Below are 21853 nucleotides of genomic sequence, written 5' to 3' on the forward strand. Positions count from 1 at the left end.
AGACTTCCAGCCAAGATGGAGGTGTAGGTAGACCCACTGTGCCTCCTCACACAACCAAAATAAGGACAACAAAAATTTAGAAACAAAAAAACAACCAGAACTGACAGAAAATTGAACTGTATGGAAGTCCAACAACCAAGGAGTTAAAATAGACACATTCATCCAGGAAGGACAGAGTCAGATGACTGGGCAGAGAGTGGTCTCAGCAAAGAAAAGCAATGGCTTATGGACCCCGGGTGCTCTAGGCAGCAGCTGATGGACCCTGGGTGCGCAGGAGGTGGCTGGCAGACCTCGGGCATGGGGCGGCAGCAGGCAGACCCAGTGAGGCACGCAAGGCTGACTGGGCAGTCACACATTCATGTGCAGTTAAACCAGGCAAAACTGGGGAGCAAGACAGACTGTGCAATCTAGGACCCCAGCGCAGGGAAGTAAAGTCTTAAAACACCAATTGAATTCACTTGTGGGGGTTGAGGTGCTAGAAAAGACTCCAGCCTCACAGAGGGGCTGGAGTACAGTCTCACAGAGTACATTGGAGAGACTCACAGAATCCTAGAATGTACACAAGCCCACCAATACAGGAATAAGCACCAGAAGGGACCAGCTAGCTTGGGGGAAGTGGCAGAAGGGACTGAAATCCAACAGAGAGCAGAGCAAATGCCATTGTTCCCTTTCTGACCCCTCCCTAATATACAGCGTCACAACCCAGCCACTGGGTTGACCTGCCCTGGTGAACACCTAAGGCACCACCTCTCTCTATATAACAGGTGTGACAAGGCAAAAAAATGGCCCAAACGGAAGAACAGATCAAAGTCCTGGAACAAATGCAACTAAGCAACCAAGAGATAGCCAATCTATCAAATGCACAGTTCAAAATACTAGTGATCAGGATGCTCACAGAATTGGTTGAATTTGGTAACAAATTAGATGATAAAATGAAGGCTATGCTAAGTGAAATAAAAACACACAGGGAACCAACAGTGATGGGAAGAAAACTGAAGATCAAATCCATGGAGTGGACCAGAAGAAAGAAAGAAACAACCAAACATTACATGCAATACTATTGAAAAGAATGAAGAAACAAGAATTCAAAAAATGAGAGGCTTAGGAACCTCCAGGACATCTTTAAACGTTTCAACATCCAAATTATAGGGGTACCAGAAGGGGAAAAGGAAGACCAACAAGTGGAAAACTTATTTGAACAAATAATAGAAGAGAACTTCCCCAATCTGGCAAAGGAAATAGACTTCTAGGAAGTCCAGGAAGCTCAGAGAGTCCCAGAGAAGTTGGACCCAAGGAGGGACACAGTAAGGCACATCATAACTACATTACCCAAGATTAAAGCTGAGAGAATCTTAAAAGTAGACAGAGAAAAGGAGACAGTCACCTACAAAGGAGTTCCCATCAGAATGTCAGCTGATTTCTCAAAAGAGACCTTGCAGGCAAGAAGGGGTTGGGGAGAAGTATTCCAAGTCATGAAAGGCAAGGACCTACATCCAAGATTGCTCTAGCCAGCAAAGCTTTCATTTAGTTTGGAAGGGCAGATAAAGTGCTTCTCACATAAGGTCAAGTTAAAGGAGTTCATCATCACCAAGCCCTTATTATATGAAATGTTAAAGGGACTTATCTAAGAAAAAAGATGATAAATATATGAACAATAAAAAAGGCAGCAAACTCACAGTTATTAACAACCACACCTAAAACAAAAGTAAACTAAGATAACAACTGGAACAGGAACAGAGCCACAGAAATGAAGATCACATGGAGGGTTAGCAACAGGAGAGTGGGAGGGGGAGAAAAGCAGAAAAGGTACAGAGAATAAGTAGCATAGACCATGGGGAGAAAATAGACAGCGGGGAGGGCAAAAATAGTATGAGAAATGTAGAAGTTAAAGAATTTATGACACATGGACATGAACTAAAGGGAGGGGAATGTGGGTGGGAGAGGGCGTGCAGGGTGGAGGGGAATGAAGGGGGGGAATGGGACAACTGTAATAGCATAATCAATAAAATGCATTAAAAACGTATACATTGCCGTATTATTTACTTTAGTTGCTATGCTGTATCTTACAGCCCAGCCTCACAATTTAGTTAGTTTATAACTGACAGTTGTATTTTTTGACCCCTTCCATGCATTTTTGCCACCTCCACTCCTGCCTTTTGCAGCAAGCAAGCTGTTTTCTGTCTCTATGCATTTTTTTTAAAGATTCGTATATCATGGAGATTATACTGGATTTGTCTTTTTCTGTCTCACTTACTTCACTTAGCATAATGCTCTCAAAGTCCATTCACGTAAAAACTGCTAGATTTCTTTCTTTCTATGGCTGAATAATATTCTGTTTCATGTATACATAAATCCTATTTAATACATATGACTTTTCTATATGTTAAATGGAATATATATTAACATTATTCAACCTGCTTCTTGAAGAAGAAAGAAATCTTACAGTTATACACACACATACATATAAAATTGTGTGTGTGTGTGTATATGTATTTCACATCATCTTCATCCATGCATTCGTATGTGCATTGGCCCTTATGTTGTTCCCAAATCTTAGCTACAGTAAATTATGCTGTAATAAACTTGAGGGTGTATATATATTTTCAAGCTAGTGTTTTCATTTCCTTTGGATAAATACCCAGAAGTAGAATTGCTGAATCATATAGCAACTCTGTTTTTAATTTTGTGAGGACTCTTCACAAATTTATATTCTCGTATCACCTGAGAGGGCTCGAGCCATGCACTTCACCNTTCAACCTGCTTCTTGAAGAAGAAAGAAATTTTACAGTTATACACACACATACATATAAAATTGTGTGTGTGTGTATATGTATTTCACATCATCTTCATCCATGCATTCGTATGTGCATCAGCCCTTATGTTGTTCCCAAATCTTAGCTACAGTAAATTATGCTGTAATAAACTTGAGGGTGTATATATTTTTTCAAGCTAGTGTTTTCATTTCCTTTGGATAAATACCCAGAAGTAGAATTGCTGAATCATATAGCAACTCTGTTTTTAATTTTGTGAGGACTCTTCACAAATTTATATTCTCGTATCACCTGAGAGGGCTCGAGCCATGCACTTCACCATCAGTGAACCTCAGGGGCAGCACAGTGGCTGTCCAGGGAGACTGCTGATTGGGCAGAGCCCCCTGCTCACCCTTGAATGGTTCTGCTGCTCTAGCATTGACCCAGGAAGCAGGATTTTACTTTATTTTTATCTTTATTATTATTATTTTTATCTTCAAGCAAGGATATACATATTGATTTTACATTTTACCTTTTTATTTTTAAAAAATATATTTTATTGATTATGTTATTACAGTTGCTTATTTATCCAATTCATTCCTCTCTGCCCTGTACCCCTTCTCCCACCCACATTCCCCTCCACATCTTAGTTCATGTCCATGGATTGTACATACAAGTTCTTTGGCTTCTTTATTTACTATACTGTTCTTAACCTCCCCTTCTCTATTTTCTACCTACCACTTATGTTTTTTATTCCATGTAACATTCACCCCCATTCTCCCCCTACCTGCTGATAACCCTCCATGTGATCTCCTTTTCTGTGATTCTGTTTCTGTTCTAGTTGTTTGCTTTGCTTTTTTTTTTTTAGGTTCAGTTGTTGACTGCTGTGAGTTTGTTGTCTTTTTACTGATCATATTTTTTATCATCTTTTTTTCTTAGATAAGTCCCTTTAATATTTCATATAATATGGGCTTGGTGATGATAAACTCCTTTCTTTTAACTTGACCTTATCTGGGATGCACTTTATCTGTTCTTCCATTGTAAATGATAGTTTTGCTGGATAGAGTCATCTTGGATGTAGTTCCTTGCCTTTCATGACTTGGAATATTTCTCTCCAGCCTTTTCTTGTCTGCCAGGTTTCTTCTGAGAAATCAGCTGATAGTCTTATGGAAACTCCTGTGTAGGTAACTCTCCTTTTTTTCTGCTACTTCAAAGATTCTCTCCTTATCTTTAATCTTGGGTAAGGTAAGTATGATGTACCTTGGTGTGTGCTTCCTTGGGTCTGACTTCTTTGGGACTCTGAGCTTCCTGGTCTTCCTGGAAGTCTATTTCCTTTGTCAGATTAGAGAAGTTCTCCTTCACTTTGTTCAAATAAGTTTTCAAGTTCTTGTTCTTCCTTTTCTCCCTCTGGCACCCCTATGGTTTGGATGTTGAAACGTTTTAAGTTGTCCCAGAGGTTCCTAAGCCTTTCCTACTTTTTTTTTGAATACTTGTTTCTTCATTCTATTCTGGTTGAATGTTTATTTCTTCCTCATGTTCCAAATCATTGATTTGAACTTGGTTTCCTTCCTGTCACTGTTGATTCCCTGTATATTTTCCTTTATTTCACTTTGCACAGCCTTCACTTTTTCCTCTATTTTTCAGCCATACTCAACCAGTTCTGTGAGCATCCTGATTATCAGGATTTTGAACTGTACATCTGATAGATTGGCTTCATCACTTAGTTCTATTTTTGGAGCTCTGATCTGTTCTTTCGTTTGGGCCACATTTTTTGTCTTGGCACACCATTACATTCTAAGGGATGAACCTAAGGTATTTGCCAGGGTTGGGCAATCCACACTGCTACATTGTAGTGCTGTCTGGAGGGGAGGGGTCTGAGAGGGAGCAGTGCCACTTGCTCAGCTCTCAGCCAGCTTTCAGTCACTGCCCTTGCTACCCACAAGCAAATTGGGCCCCTCTGGTGCTGATTCCTGGGTGGGTGGGCTTGTGTATGTTCTAGGACCCTCTGGGTCTCTCTAAGGAACTCTCCTGTGAGGCTGGGAGTTTCTCCCACTGCCGCAACCACTACATGTTTTTATAACCATAGGTTTTGAAGTTTTCTTTTCTCATGCTGAAACTCTGGGTTGTGTGGTCTGTCTCACTCCCAGTTTTCTTCCTGGTTATCTGCATGCAAATGTAGGACCACCAGCTACTGCCTCACCCATCTGGTCCTCCAGCCACCCACTGGCTTGTGATATATCCTCTCTGCCTCAGCTGCCCGTCTCCACCACTCCTACCAGTATGAGTGAATGTTTCTTCTTTAACTCTTTGGTTGCACTTTCATACAGTTTGATTTTCTGGCGGATCTGTTTGTGTTTTATTTTTAAATTTTTTGTTGTCCATATTTTGGTTGTGCAAGGAGACAAAGTGTATCTGGCTATACATCCATCTTGGGCAGACCATCAGCTGATTTCTTAAAGAAAAATTTTCATGCTAGAAGGGATTGGCAAGAAATAGTCAAAGCGATGAAAAGCAAAGACCTACAACGATGATAACTTTTCCCAACAAAGCTATTATTTAGAATTCAAGGACAGATAAAGAGCTCCCCAGACAAGAAAAATACTAAAGGAATTCATCATCACCAAGCCATTAATTTATGAAGTGTTAAAGGGACTTTTCTAAGAAAAAGAAGATAAAAATATAAAAATCAAATGGCAATAAATACATTTCTATCAACAACTGAATCTTACAAACACAATAAGCAAACAAGCACAACAGAAACAGAATTGTAGAAAATATTTTGATGGTTGCCACATGGGAGGACAGTTGGGGGCTATGGGTGCAAAAGGTGAAAGGATTAAGAATACAAATTGGTAGTTACAGAATAGTCATGTGGTTATAAAGTACACCTAGGGACTAGAGCAGCCAAAGAACAATATACACTTGACTCACGGACATGCACAATGGTGTGGGGATCGCTTGAGGGAATGTGGTAGGCCTATGTGCAGGGGGACAAAGGGTGCAAAACTGGGACAACTGAAATAGCATGATCAATAAAACATAATTTTAAAAAAAGAAAGAAAGAGGCTGCAGATTGTGCCAGTCACATGGTTGATGATTTAATCAATCATGTCTATTAATAAAATCCCCATAAAACACTGAGGCACAGCTTTCTGGTTGGCATGCACACTGATATGCTGGGAAGTGGCACACTCTGACTCTCCAGGGACAGGTCATGGAAGCTCTGCATCCCCCCAAAGCAGACCTGGCCCTGTGCAGCTCCACTGTTTCAATGTTTGTGTCTCATGAAATGGTCATCAGAAGTATAGTGCTTTCAATGAGTAATGGGACCACTTCTAGGAAGTCATTGAAGCTGAATCATGGGCAAGTTTACACAAGTCAGAAGTGTGGGTGGTCCCTGAGACTTGCAGTTGGCATTTAAAGTGCAAATCTGATGTGACTGAGCCCCTTGAACCTGTGGGATCTGTGCCAGCTTAAGTGTTAGTGTCAACATTGGATTGGGTTTTTGGACACCTGGTTGGAAAGGAGATGTTGGGGTTTGCATGTAGGGTCCCAATGCTCCACTCACCTTCTACCTTGGGCAGGTTCCTCCACTTTTCTTTATGTGTATAAATGCATACAGTGTGAGGCAAATATAGGTTTACAGTTTTAAGTATGAAACAGAGTTTATTCTTGTATTATTACTTATTAATTATTGCGTTATTTTCCATATCAACTGTGAACCTACTTTTGCTTCACCCTGTATCATGATTATATCCACTTTACTTGTTTTCAGACTTGGGATTACCAGTACCTAGAATATGATGAAGTCTTTTTTACCTCTTTTTCCCCTCTCACTCCCTCTGAGTGTTAAATGTCACAGTAGGGTCAAAGGTCAAAGGCCTGGGCAGCATTCTTGGTGCCTATTCCTGACCCAGGAAAGATGGAGAGGTTTGTTCTTGTGACCCTGAAAAGGCAAAAGGTGTCTGTTTTCAAGCCTTGTGATAGGCTGTTTAGCTGTATTCGGAATTACCTTAACAGACCCAGAAGCTAAATTTTAGGAATTAATATTGATACTTCAGGCATAGGAATATCTGCTACTGTTAATTCCTTCCATTAGCATCTTCGGTGCCTTGGCCCATGCTGCATATTCTAGTTAAGGAGTTGTCAGGTGAGAGTCATGCTTTTCCGTATCTCAGAGCAGGGCCAGCAGCCAGAGTATAGTCACACGACAGAAACCAGACCAGTTGTTTTGACAGAGGAAATTAAAAAAAAAAGAATGTCAACAAAAGTAAAGCCTTTGACTGTGTGGCTCATGAAGAGCTACGGGCTGCTCTGGCAGACATGAGTGTGCCTCAGCACTTAACCAACCTGGTGCGTAACCTGTGGTGTGGACAGGAGGCCTTGCCAGGACAGAGCATGGAGAGACAGGATGGCTGCCTGTTGGTAAAGTGGTCAAAACAGAGAGCACTTTATCTTCCTATTTGTTTAATCTGAATGCAGAACACATGTGGAAAACTGCACTAGACTCAGAGGAAGGAGTGGGAACTAGTTGAAGAAATGGCAGTAATTTAAGACACGCAGATGGCATCATCCCACAGGAGCAAACAGCAGTGAAATACCTTCTGATGAAAGTGAAGGAAGACACCGAGAAAGCAGGACTGTGTTTGAACATTAGGAGGACAAAAATCATGACCACAGAAGAAATACACAACTTAATATAGATAATGAAGACAGTGAAAGTGTTAAAAAATGTGCTTACTTTGTTTCAGTCAATGCAAGTGGAGACTGCAGCCAAGAAATCAAGGGAAGGCTGAGATTCGGAAAGGCAGTGATGGGAGATCTGGGAAAGGTCACCAAGGACAAAGATGTGTGACTATAGAACAAGGCTAAGATCATTCACACCGTCATATTCCTGATTACTGTGCACAAATGTGAAAGTTGGACAGTGAAGAAGGCTGAGAGGAAAAATTGATTCCTTTGAAATGTGGTTGTGGGGGAGAGCTCTAGCGAGACCCTGGACCCCCAGAAAGATGAAACAGTGAGTCTATGTTGCAAAGTAAGCCTGAAACATCACTGGAGGCAAAATGACAAAACTGAAGCTGTTCTATGTCGGGCACATCATGAGAAGGCAGATTCTTTGGAAAATACAAGAATGATGGGAAAAAGAGAAGGCAGCAGGGAAAGTATGAGATGGATGATTTCCTAAAAGAAGCTGTGGGCCTGAGTCTGTGGGAGCTGCACAGGGCTGCTGAGGACAGGACACTGTGGACGTCACTCATCAGTAGTCAGAGCTGACTCAAGGGCACATAATGACAACAATGTTTAATCAGGGACTGGCTACTTGAAAAGAGAAGAAAAACCCATCTTCATGGAAGGAGTGACTTTCTTGAGCAAGTAGATCAGATTCATTAGAACTTAGACATTTAGAGGAGGGTCCCATGGAGTCAACTCCCAGCCTTTGAGAAGGGAGACTGCTGAGCTGATGTTGGCATCCCTGAGGGGAATGAAGGCTGGTTGTGCAAATGTTGCAAACCCAAGTCAGCTGGTGCTTCTGGAATGAGCTGCCACCACCAGGGTAAAGCAGCATTGCTAAGGTGGCATCAGGACAAAGGGCAACAGGATGTGCTAAGTCCTTCTCTCTCCTCCAGCCTAGCAGTCTGACAGCAGGGCCTTCAGCCAGAATAGTTTATAGGAAGCAACCAACAAGCAGAAGTCTTCTCCTCAGAGTCCCATGTCTGTGTCACAAAGAGGAAGATGAGATCAACTTGCTGTCTAGAGACAGTAGCTTCATAGGTGGCACAGGTTACTGGGAATGGAGCATGGATATAAAGAAGAAGCAAATGTGAAAATCGAGTGTGTGCACCAGGGGTAATTAAGAGAGGATTCAGGAGCTGGGAATGAGGAAATGGAGGAGGAGAATTTCTGACACTTCTACTCTGTCAAGGAATCTTCATGCAGCAAACAGGACTGCAGGTTGAAAGGAAGATGATAAATCACAATAAGCTTGAGGTTAAGATCATGATTCTGGTGTTCCTGCTGGGTGTTTCATCTGTTTTGTAGTGAACTTGGGGTAAAGTTAGAGAATGAAAGGAGTTCTCATGATGCACCAGCAGGGATATCTATTCAGCATCACTCAGTGCCATTGGTTGTTACTATGTTGTCTAGATAGTCAAATACAATAAGTGTAAAAATGTCCCTCTGAACCACACTCTCAATGGTAGTACAGCAGTGCATTCAAAGTGTGTGTCTTGACTCCTGTGGTAAATCACACACTTAGAGAAACGCTCTAAGGACTTACTTAACTGTGCCTTCACCCCAGAATAAAATGAGGGCAGCAAGACTCCGTGTTCCCATGAGGAAGCATACCATGGTTAAATTCATCCGAAAGAATTTTGCTAAACCACATGTAGAATGAAAACTATACTTTTCTCATTAACTGGGAAAAGGAGGCTGCATGAGAACGTACTTTGACTCAACTTCAGCAACAATGATAGTTTCGAAAGAGTGCCTGGAGAAGAGCGCACACATCGTGTCCATTCTTCTTCGTGAGTGTTCTTCACACTTCCCCACAACGTACTCATAAAAGCAGAGGACAGTGAATTCCAGGGCCCTTCCCGTAATACTGAGCAGAGCACCAGAAATATACAAAATGGTTGAAATCTTGGGTTTCATTACAAAAATATATCCTCACTTTCTATCTATGATGTCAGTTTATTATCATGGAAGCATGCTTTAATTTAATGATCAGTTATTTAAATATTTCCCCCTGAAACATTGATTAACATCAATGGTCCTGGAAAATTCACCCTGTATATCTTATGGATTTACACAACTCTGATATTTAATACTCCAGGGGTTCCTAGAGTTCCAGCTATCTCTTGCTCCCTGTCAAACCACCCAGAACTTAGTGATTTAGAGTAACAACTGTTTTATTCTATTTCATAATTTGTGGGTTAGGAATTTGGGCAGAGTACCACTCAGAGTTTCTACTGCTCCTTTACTGAGGCTGTTGGGTGACATTTAACTTCTGGGAAGGCTGCTCAGGCAGGTCCAGCATAGGTCCTAGGGAGACAGCACCTGAGGCCGACTCCCTAGCATGGATGCCTTAGGGTGGCTAGACTTCTCTCTTGGTGACCGAGGGTCCCAGAGAGAGCAGCACTAGTTGGAAGCTCCCAGATTTCTTATGAACTTGCTCTGAAGACTTAGAATATCATTGTCACTTTATCCAAATGATCTCCACCTGTCACTGTGAGGAGCAGGAGAGGCTCTGAGGCCGCCTTTAACCTGGCACATCTAAGTCTGAGAAACGGAGTGCTCACTACTCTCAGTGTGTCCTGGAGTTAGGCCAGATCACTCCACAGTTACACGTATGGATTGCCTCTCTTTGTGTCCATGTCACCTTGCTTTCACTGAATTGTCTTGGCCTCTGCTACTAGGCAGAGTTAGAAGAAAAGCCCGTATGTGTCATCATGAGTGTTCACAGAGGTAGTTCTGAAGGGCTTTTGGCTTCTACCCAGGGGCTGCTCGGTGCCAGCCTAGGGAAAACTGCTCTGTGTTCTGGGTACCAGGAACAGCCACGGCTCTTCCGTGTTTCTCAAGTCCTGAAGCTCTGTGACTTATATTTCCTTTTTGCCTTTACTCCAGTAAAACCTCTTCAGTTTTCCCTTTTTGTCCTAATTGCTATACATTTGTTATACTTTACATTTTATGCTTGCTTAGTATGTGGCCTCTATGGCAGGGAGATAAAAGCAAGTAAATTCAGTATAAATAAATCAAGAATGTGAAAGAACATGCAAGTGGAAGCCCCAGCCTTATGGCTTTGTCCTAATAGGAGGCAGCATGTGGACTTCAGTGTGGTCTCTGCTCCTTTGGTGGCCAGGGGGCTGTGGCCCAGTCATTGCAGCCCCTCTAATAATCCGATTCTTATGTGACAATGAAGCCTCATAAAAGTGATTACTATGTCTCGAGGTTGCTTGAGGTTTAAACAAGGTGTTGTAGAAGAATACAGTTAATCTAGTGTCTGTGTCTTGGAAGCTTCCACAAATAGTAGCCATTACAATGACTTGGAACTCGTTATTTAAAGTTGTATTGTCCTTCGGTGTGATTGTGTTTGTATTTTGTGTTCTCAACTAGAAGGTATTCTTGGTTTTAGGTAAAGAATATGCTGTTGGATCTGTACCCATAAAATCTAACACAGAGTCTTACATGAGAATGGTTAACATGCTTGTGCTTGGTCACAGTTAGCGATGGGGACACTTTCTGTAGAACAGAATTTGAACTACAGAAAGAAACATCATCTCAGTTCATGGGAAGAAAAAGTAATCTACTTCACTTTTGGAATTGTTTTTGAAGTATTGTAAAACTTATGGAGGTTTAAATCTATAGTGAAGGAGACAAATTTATTATAAGTAATACAAGATTAGTTTGAATTTCACATTATGTTTAGTTAGGAGTAAAGGGAAAGGAAGAGAGATTTGGAGGGGAAATGGGAAAAAATAGAAGAAAATAACAAGACTAAATGGGGAAAGTATCAGATACTTAGGAATTAAATAACTGGACAAATAGTTATTGAATGCCAATTCTCTTTTAACACTTTCTAAAAACATATGGCCTCTTAGAATGAGAGACTGTGGGGACGGGTGGAACATAGGTGCTGTGACCACACAGGAGGAGAGATGTTGGACAGGGGATTAGGGGGAATCCTGAAATCTCTAAAACACTGTTTGCTTATTGGCTCCTAAAGTGAAAGGTTCTCTGAGCACATGACCTACCTGCTGGGTTTGTGGCCATGGAGGGGACCCCATGGTCTTCACCCTCTGCAGAGCCTCCACAGCTTTGCCAGCAGTTTTCTCAGAGCTCCCTTCACATCCTTGTTCCTCAGTGTGTAGATGAAGGGATTGAGGGTAGGGGTGATGATGAAGTAGAAGAGGGAGATAAACTTGCCCTGCTCTTGGGAGTAGCTGGATGGGGGCTGCAGGTACGTGTAGATGGCAGGAAGGTAGAAGAGGGAGACCACTACCAGGTGGGAGGAGCAGGTCCCAAAAGCCTTGTGCCGAGCCTTGGAAGACTGGATCTTGAGTACTGTCCGGGCAATGAAGCCGTAGGAGAACAGGATGAGTGCCAGGGGGCCCAGCACAAAGAGGGCCACCAGCATGGCCAGTGTGGCATCATTCACAGTGGTATCAGCACAGGACAGTTTGATCATAGCTGGCACCTCACAGAAGAAGTTGTCTAGCACCTGCCGCCCACAGAAAGGCAACTGCACCGTCAAGACTACCTGAACCAGGGAGTTGCCAAAGCCACTTAGCCAGGCCACGGCTACCAGCTGCTGACAGAGAGGGCGGTGCATGATGAGGGTATAGCGCAGGGGCTCGCAGATGGCCACCTAGCGGTCCAGAGCCATGGCAGCCAGCATGATGCACTCGGTGCATCACAGCCAGTGGAAAACCGCATACTCCACTGTGCAGCCCCCATAGCTGATGGTCTTCCTGGAGCTTCCCAGGTTGACCAGCATCTGGGGGACTGTGGTGGCGGTATAGCAGAGATCTAGGAAGGAAAGGTGGCTGAGGAAGAAGTACATGGGGCTGTGGAGCTGGGGGCCCAGCTGGGACACAAGGATGATGGCAATATTCCCCAACGTGGCAAGAATGTAGGACACCAGGAGGAGCACAAAGAGAGGGAGTTCCAGCCATGGCCTGCCAGAAACACCCAGGAGGATGAAGTCCCTGGGAGGAGCCCCCAGGAAGCTCTGGTTGTCAGCTCTCGTGGTGAGGCATTTTCTGGCATCTGTGATGAATCAAAAAAAGTCAGAAGGAGTGAAACCTGAGAAAGGAACTGTCTTCCTCAGTCTGTGACTGTGCTTCCCCACACAGGTGTCACTTGACTCTCCTCCAGGGAGACACTGAGATGGGGGGCAGAGGTCAGAACCAGGGGGTAGAACAGCTGTGGATGTGTCCTGATCTCTTTCCTACTTTGTGATCTTGACTATGCCTTGTACATTTGACCTTCAATGTCTGCACCTGAAACAAGGGCAGAGCATTCCCGCTTCAGCCCTAGAGTCTTTGGGATGATACAGGGACATTACCTTTGTAAAAGCATAGTGTGTGGACAATTATCTTCTGATTTGGTCAAAGTCTGCCATAGCTCCATCACCATTAGAGTATTTGTCTTGTTGCTACACACACACATTGACAAGGAATTTACCACTTTCTTAGGCTCTCCCGTCTTGCATTACGGGGGTGGGGGTGGGAGGGAGGTGAGAGGTGGCATGAGGTGAGCTTAAGGGCTCTATGTAAGCAACTGGGGAGCCCTTACTATGGACAGACCCTGGCCCTCTGTGCCACCCCAGTCACTCCCTGCATTATCCTCACACACAGACAGCACTGTCCCTCACTGTGGCAGCAAGGAGAGCACTGTCCGACACCCTCTGAGTCTCCAGTGGGAGGTACTCAGTCACTCCCACCCCTGACTTGATCATGGCACCTGTGTGACCTCAGAGGAGAGGCTTTGAGCACAGGGCCAGAAATGTTGATGCAACAAGGAACAGAGCCCCTGGTGCTGGCTGCCAAAGGATCAGGTGGCCTCAGGACAGCTTGGATGTTTGAATTCCCTGCACAGCTTCCTCTCCGAGTTGGAAAATACAGCGATTTGGTTTCGGCCTCCAGCCACCTATACTCTCCCCAGGACTGTACTCCCTCAAGTTCATCATGGGGATGATATAGTCACATAGGACTGGAAGTACATTGAATCCAGCCTGCAGGCCATTTGTGATGCATTCATTGTTAGTTTTTTATTTGGTGCTTTATGCACAAACTATGAAATGCTAGGAGATCTGCTCAGGTTTGGCGCTGCAACAAGCACCTCCCCGCCCCACTTCCTAGATTCTGAAGAACTCTAGGACTATTTGAAAACAACTCAAACTCTGGGGCTTGAATGGCTAAAAATGTGCAAATTGCCTTTCTTCCTCTGTTGTTTCAAAACTACATACCATTTGCTAGCAAGTCCCATATTCTTGTGGAACACCCAGTTATTGCAATTCTTCCCACTATTCTATCAAAAATGTCTAGAGTAAATCTTAGAGAATCTGATTATTTTATCTCTCAAGGGAGCACAGGACCCTGGTTCCAATCTGGTGAGCCAGGCAGGGCAAAATCAGGACAGCCCACTTTTTAAGATTAAAAAGCAATTATGCCATTTCTTTTTCTTAAATTTCGGATTCCAAGATTTCTTCTTAGGGTCTAAACTGGGCAAGAGAAGAAAATGTTGCAGAGATAATGAGGAAAGATAAAAGGATGCGGGGACTAAGAAAGTTAGAGGGGTAGATATAGGCCACACATGATAAATACTAATTACTAGGTGCTTACTGTGAGGAATTTACCACTGTGATATGCTGTGATAACACCTCCATAAGGTATCTGAGTTTGTCCTTTCATGAGTCAGTGACGTGTGTGTGTTTTACCCCAGTTTTACTGTGATCAGAGTGGTGTGGGGATGATAGCTGGTCTCCCTTAGTTTATTCACACAGCAGGGAGCAGCAAAGCCAAGACTGAAAGCTAAGGTGTAGCTCTTCACCATTTTTCTCTCCAGCAGCTTGCTTTTTAAAAAGCAGTTGATGAAAAGCATTAGTGCAAATGGCTGAGACAGGGAGAAGGTCTGAAAGAGGAGAGTTATGTCACCAGAAGGAAAGGGGCACAGGAAGCCGGGAGAGGCATTTTATAATTTCCAGTTCAGTGTACCAGGCACATGTGGGTGCATGTGCACACCAACATATACCCTCCTCACACACCTGCCCACGAGCATTCAGCCCTTCCCACAGGGAGCTCCACTTCAGATGTGCCCTCCACACTCCCTTGACCCTTCCTCCCATTTCTCCAGAGGGTCCCCACCCATGGCCACCACCCCGAGGACCAGCCACTTCAGTCTAATCTCTGCTGTGCATCGGTCACCCTGACTCAAAGCAGCCAAGTGATTTCTAACCACATCCTACTCCTCCCTCACCGCATTTCACCAGCGGCTGTGGCCCAGGCGTGGCTGTGTATACCCTCACCTCAGCTGTCCTGGGCAGGCAGCACCCTAAAGACCCCTTGGCGTCCACTGTCTCCCTGCAGGAGTCCCCTCCCTGTCCCAGCCATCACTCACCTTCACAGCACAGTTGCCTTTCTCAGAGTCAGGGCTTCAGAGCAAAGCTGTTCTTGGGTCTGCCAGGTGCCTAACACAGAAAGAGGCCATCTCTGCCGACAGTCCCGTGGTGAGAGTAGGAACTGCGTTCTTCCCATGTGGCTCCCTGGCAGTCTCTTCTGACACCGCCATACCTCATGGACCACTTTCATGACCTTCCTTACACCAGCCCACTGGCAGGCCAGGCTGTGAACACACAGATGGACTTGTGGTGTATATTGTTCTCTGTGTGACTTAGAACCCTTGGGACACATGCAGACATATCATCCTATTGCCTGACATTTGACAGAGCACTTCATTTGCTCCAACAAACAAGAAAGGAAATCTGGAAATAAGCTCATGGGGAGGGAAAACAATGAGGAGGCCATGAGCTTCAATTGCCTCTTAGCTCCAAAGACCTCTCCCCTGGACCCCAAGTGCAGCCCGAATCTGCTGCCCAGATGAGAGGGGAAGGCCCAGTTTAACTGCTGAGGCCATACATGTGGCAGGTGAGGGAGGTGGGGTCCTGAGGACAAGGCTTATGATGACAATACTTTTCTTCATGAGTATTAACAGGGGCCCTTTCATCACAAAAAGAAACAAGTGTTTTTCTCATGAGCAGTGTGTCTCCCTTGTCCAGGCCATGAGCTGATTGTTGGATGGAAGTTCTGATCAGAGTAAAACCGAGAAGCTGGCACACTAAGGGTCTGCAAGTACCATGTGCACTGTGTCCTGCTTGCTGTGACCTGCTTACCCTGTCTCTCTGGGCCCACTGCATCTCCCTGCCCCGAGTGACCCCTCCCTGTGCAGGGCACCTGGACTCTTCCTGCAGCTTCCTCAGAAAGCACCCTGGCTGATTCCCCACCATGGACTGTCCTTTGGGGTCTCCACATGAAAGGTTTTGAGGAGCACTGACAACTGTATCTTCATGAGGGACCAAGGCATAACTTTTCAAAGGGCTTTCATTTCAGGCATTAAACAACATCACCCTAACAAATAGCAGGAGAAGGGCGGTGAGCCAGCACTGGAGCGCCATCTGTCAGCCTGAGCACCAGGCACTAGGGATGCAGGCAGGCTGAGACTTCAGAAGGGTTGGGATCTTAGTCCTCCTCCAGGTCAGTGCTGGGGCATGAATCCAGGGGCCGAGCCACTGAAGCCCCCCTTGCTGGTTCACACAGGGCAGACATTACCACCCCAGATGTGTAACATGTGATGCCACGTACATGTGTGACTTTTTGTTAAACACCCTGTGGAGCTGACACGTACTTAAGAACTTGCCTAAAGGAGGGGCAGGAGACTTCCGCCAAGATGGAGGCATAGGTGGAAACACTGTGCCTTCTCCCACAACCAAGTTTGAATACAACAAAGGTTTGGAGAAACAAAGACGCAGCCAAAGGACAGAAAATTGAATTATATGGAAGTCCGACTACATCTAACTGTTCAACAGACGGTAAGAGGGGCGGAGCCAGCAGCGAGCAGAGTCCGGCGGGACAGATCCCCAGACCTAGGCCCACAAGTGGCCCGGACCCAGTAAGGGTATGGGGCAGACTGACCGCGGTCGCACATTCGCACACAGTGAGATGGACCACGCAGGCCCCAGGGGGCGAGGGCTGAAGGCAGTGGCACACTCGCATGCAGTGGGACGAAACATGTGGGCCCGGTGACGGCAGCAGCTGCGGCCCGATGGGAGCCGCGGCGGCAGGCGCAGGCTGGACGCCATAGTCCCTCTTTAACCCCGCCCCCACATACAGCGTCACAACCCAGCGACTTAATTGTCCTGCTCTAGTGAACACCTTAGGGCTCCAATCCTGCTATGGAACAAGCACGAACAGCCCAAAAGATGGCGCAAGAAGAACTCAAAGTCCCAGAGCCAATAACTCTAAGTGACCAAGAGATTGCCAGCCTCTCAGAAGCACAGTTTAAGACACTGTTTATCAGGATGCTAACAGAACTGGTTGATTATAGTCACAAATTNATAACCTGTTTGCTCAGATGAGGCTGCTGGGACCCTGCCCTTGCCTGAGCCTCACTTTCTGAGCAGTGTGGAGAGACTATTCTCAGTCTAGAAAAGTCTGCCTTCCATCACAGTATGCTCATTGGGGTGACTCAGGGCTCTCCAGGTTCTGTCTAGGCGATGTGTGAGCTCTGTGGATCTGCTCCAGCCTTCGTCCCTGGAGCACCTGCAGAGACTCTGGCATGGTGGAGAGAGCTTATGTGCTTACTGTCACAGAGGTTACTTCTGAGGTTAAGTTTCTTAGGTGACAAGCCATCCTCATGCCATGTCCCCTTTTAAATTTATCTCTCAGATTAAATTTGACCTCATCTTCTCCATTCATTTCTATAAGGGCTCTGCTCTTTCTCCCCAGGTATTGAGAGTAAAGCCTTGCTTTCCTCTGGCTGGGAAATTATCCCTGATGTTCTGTTTAATTAGTATCTGAGGGTTAGTTGGTCTAATTGGTGTAGTGTGTGAGTGTGGAGTACTTGCAATTAATGGCAAATCCTAGAAGACCAGAGGAAATGGACCAATTATTAGGAATGAGGATGCTGTATTTTTAACTCTCTAGGGTAGGTGGGGGTTTCCCAAAAGTCAGAATGGAAGCGTGACTTGTACAACACATCCGTCAGTCAGATGCGGGCCCTGTGTATGCTTCGGCACCAAGCTCACCACTCATGTCTGTGTGCCTTTGAGCAGGTTACCTGGCCTCTCTGTGCCTCGACAGCCCCTTTGTCTCCAGCACAGACCAGAGAAGCACGGGAAGCATGCGCACTGCCCTTCACAGGCTGCTGCAAGTGCGAATGAGCTGGATTTTGTTGAGCACTCAGAACAGTGACTGACACTGAATGATCATTTTGAATTTTTTTCCTGATGACTACACATGCTCTCAGGGCCGGTTCTGTTTGTCATATGGAGAGGAGGGACAGAAGAGTCTTTAGTGACAGCCAGCCTGAAGTGGTGTAAGTCTTAACGCATGAGCTGTGGATCTCATGAACCCACACTAGTACTAGGGACCACCATGAACAGTGACGCCTTTCATACAGTTCCTTTCCTCTCCAGCTGTGGACCTGACCATCTATGGCCTCTAGTTCCAGATGTTTAGTGGGCATCAGGTGAAGTCATAGCAATTGTTTCATTTTTACATTCTGGGGTTTTAGGAAGACTTGTCCAGGACTAGACAGAGGAGAGATGGCTCCCTCAAAGGTAGAGGGGAGATTGTGCTGGGCAGTGGTGGGAAAATTCCCTGGTTCTCAGCATTGCCCTGCTGTGCTCTCTCCCAGGGAGAGCCAGACCTGGGGTGTGGCATGCCTTAGGAACTGTCCTGACATCCAGCTGGGAGCATTTCCAGAGACAGTGAGGCTCAAGTACCTTGTCATTGAAAAAATGAGATGGAATCAACAGTTTGGGGCTGAGAAATTGTTGGTTTATTGTAGACGGAAACTCTCATAACGGAGACTGAGGCAGGGTCCCTTTTGGGTCACGTCATATCACCTCCTCACTCCCTGTAGATACCCGTCTGCCACTCACACTAAGGGTAGTCCCTGCAACTCCAGACAGCAAGGTGCCCTGCAAGTTACAGTTTCTTTTCCCTGGTGGATGCGGGAAGAGAATGAGTGGAACTAGATGCTGAGAAACCTTGCAGAAATATTTGTCCATCCCCCCTTTCTCCATTTTATTTTTATAATTTTTAAAAACTCTTTAAAAATGCTTAGCCCTGGCTGGTATAGCCCAGTGGATTGAGCGCAGGCCTTCAAACCAGAGGATTGCGGTTCGATTCCCAGTCAGGACACGTGCCTGGGTTGCAGGCCAGTTCCCAGGCAGGGGATGCACGAGAGGCAACCATGCATTGGTATTTCTCTTCCTCTCTCCTTCCCCTCTCCTCTAAAGATAAATAAATGAAATCTTTAAAAAATACTTAATTTTTATTGTATTTTATTCCCTTCATACCTTCTTCCACCACCACCTACCCCCAACCCTGCAACCACCACACAGTTGTCTGTGTCCATGAGTCCCTTTTCTTTTGTGTTCAATCCCTCTATTCTCCACCCCCCACCCCCAGAGCAGTCAGCGTGCTCTCCATCTTTGAGTCTGGTGTATTTCTTGTTAGTTCAGTGTGTTACTTAAATTCCACATATGAGTGAAATCCTATGGTCCCCGTCTTTCTCTGACTGGCTTATTTCACTTAGCGTAATGTTCTGAAGGTCCATCCAAGCTGTCAACAAAGTGAATTTTTTTATCTATTTTACAACTGACTAGTATTCTCTTGTGTAAATATACCATATCTGTTTTATACACTTATCTACTGATGGACACTTGGCCTGCTTCCAAATATTGGCGATTGCAAATAACTCTACAGTAAACATGGTGGTGCATGTATTCTTTCAAATTAGAGTTTTGACTTTCTTCAAATAAATTTCCAGAAATAGTATTGCTGTGTCATAAGAAGTTCCATTTTCAACTTTTTGAAGAAACTCCATACTGCTTTCCAAGGTAGCTTCACCAATCTGCATTCCCGCCAACACTGCACAGGGTTTTTTCTCTTCTCTGTTGATTTATAAATGGTCACCATTCTGACAGGTGTGAGGTAATATCTGAGTGACTTTAATTTGCATCTCTCTGATGACTAGTGACATTGAGCATCTTTTCATATGTGTATTGGACAGCTGTATGTCCTCTTTGGAGAAGGGTCTATTCGGGCCCACTGCCCAATTTTCAATTGGATTATTTTTTCATATTCAGTTTTTAAAGTTCTTTATTAATTTTGGGTAATTTTTTTGTTGTTGTTCAAATACAGTTATCTGCATTTATCCCCCACTACTCCCACCCCACCCCAGCCATCCCCACCTCTCCCCTCTAATTCTACCCCCTCTTGGTCTTGTCCATGTGTCCTTTACACTTGTTCCTTAAAACACTTCATTACTTTATCCCCCATTACTCATTCTCACTTTCTCTCTGGTTACCATCAGATTGTTCTTATTCCAATGTCTCTGGTTATATTTTGCTTCTTTGCATGTTTTTTTGACTAGGTTCCAGTTAAAGCTGAGATCATATGGTATTTGTCCCTTACTGCCTGGCTTACTTCACTTAGTATGATGCTCTCCAGTTACATCCATGCTGTCACAAAGGGTAGGAGCTCCTTTCTTTCTGCTGCATAGTATTCCATCTTGTAAGTGTACCATAGTTTTTTGATCCATTCATTTACTGATTTACTGGTGGGCACTTAAGTTGCTTCCAGCACTTGGTTATTGTAAATTGTGCTGCTATGAACATTGTGCTCCAGAACATTTGCTGAGTAGGTTCTTACGGATTCCAGATTCAGGCTTCAGGTATTTCAGGCTTCTTAGGATGTAATCCTGGCAGTGGAATTGCCAAGTCAAAAGGCAGTTCCATTTTTAGTTTTCTGTGGAAATTCCATATTGTTTTCCAAGGTGGCTTCACCAGTCTTCATGTCCACCAAGAGTGCCCTAGGTTTCCCTTTTCTCCACATCCTCTCCAATATTTGTTTGTTGATTTGTTTATGATGGCCATTCTGACTGGTAGGAAGTGGTATCTTGTGGTTTTTAAAAAAAATATTTTATTGATTACAGTTGTTCCATTCCCCCCCTTCATTCCCCTCCACCCTACACTTCCCCTCCCACCCATATTCCCCCCTTTAATTCATGTCCATGTGTCATAAGTTCTTTAGCTTCTACATTTTCCATACTATTCTTGCCTTCCCCCTGTCTATTTTATAGCTATCATCTATGTTACTTATTCTCTGTACCTTTTCCCTCTCTCACCTCCTCCCACTCCCCTATTGATAACCCTCAATGTGATCTCCATTTCTATGGTTCTGTTCCTGTTCCAGTTGCTTGCTTAGTGTGCTTTTGTTTTAGGCATGGTTGTTAATAACTGTGAGTTTGCTATCTTTTTACTATACTTGTTTTTTATCTTCTTTTCCTTAGACAAGTCACTTTAACATTTCATAAAATAAAGGCCTGGTGATAATGAACTCCTTGAACTTGACCTTATCTGAGAAGTGCTTTATCTGCCCTTCCATTCTAAATGAAAACTTTGCTGGATAGAGCAATCTTGGATGTAGGTCCTTGCCTTTCATGACTTAGAATACTTCTTTCCAGCCCCTTCTTGCCTGCAAGGTGTGTTTTGAGAAATCAGCTGATGGCCTGATGGGAACCCCTTTGCAGGTAACTGTCCCTTATCTCTTGCAGCTTCTAGAATTCTCTCCATTTTAATCTTGGCTAATGTAATTATGATATACCTTGGTGTGTTCCTCCTTGGGCCCAACTTCTTTGGGACTCTCTGAGCTTCCTGGACTTCCTGGAAGTCTATTTCTTTTGCCAGATTGGGGAAGTTCTCCTTTATTATTTGTTCAAATAAGTTTTCCACTCGTGGCTGTTTCTTTTCCCCTTCTGGTACCCCTATAATTTGGATGTTGGAATGTTTAAAGATGTCCTGGAGGTTCCTAAGCCTCTCCTTATTTTTTAAAATTCTTGTTTATTCATTCTTTTCTGCTTGGTTGTTTCTTTCTTCCTTCTTGTCCACTTTATTGATTTGAGTTCCAGCTTTCTTCCCATCGCTGTTGGTTCCCTATGCATTTTCTTTCATTTCACTTAGTGTAGCCTTCACTTTTTCATCTACTTTGCTACCAAAAATTAACCAGTTCTGTGAGCATCCTGATCACCAGTGCTTTGAACTGTGCATCTAATGGGTTGGCTATCCCTTAGTCGCTTAAAAGTATTGCCTCTGAGGCTTTGATCTGTTCTTCCATTTGAGCCATTTTTTTTAAGTCTGGTTGTGCCTGTTATGTAGTAAGGGAGAGAGCCTTAGGTGTTCACCAGGGCAGGGCAACCTAGTTGCTGGGTTGTGACGCTGCATGTTGGGGCAGAGTCTGAGAGGGAACAATGGCCCTTGCTCTGCTCTCTTTGGATTTCAGTCCCTTCTGCCACTTCCCACAAGCAAATTGGGCCCT

General features: G+C 44.5%; 1 protein-coding gene across 1 annotated transcript; it reads right to left on the bottom strand.

Moving 5' to 3' along the window:
• Positions 1-11541: 11541 nt before the first annotated feature.
• On the bottom strand, positions 11542-16608 carry LOC118981858 (olfactory receptor 2B11-like). The gene is given in 2 exon segments (XM_037038690.1): positions 11542-12518; positions 16554-16608. Coding segments are annotated over 2 exon segments (1032 nt in total).
• Positions 16609-21853: the final 5245 nt, after the last annotated feature.

This window comes from Sturnira hondurensis, unplaced genomic scaffold (assembly GCF_014824575.4).
Source record: "Sturnira hondurensis isolate 20B ecotype Veracruz unplaced genomic scaffold, ASM1482457v3 Scaffold0024805, whole genome shotgun sequence".
Lineage (NCBI taxonomy): Eukaryota > Metazoa > Chordata > Mammalia > Chiroptera > Phyllostomidae > Sturnira > Sturnira hondurensis.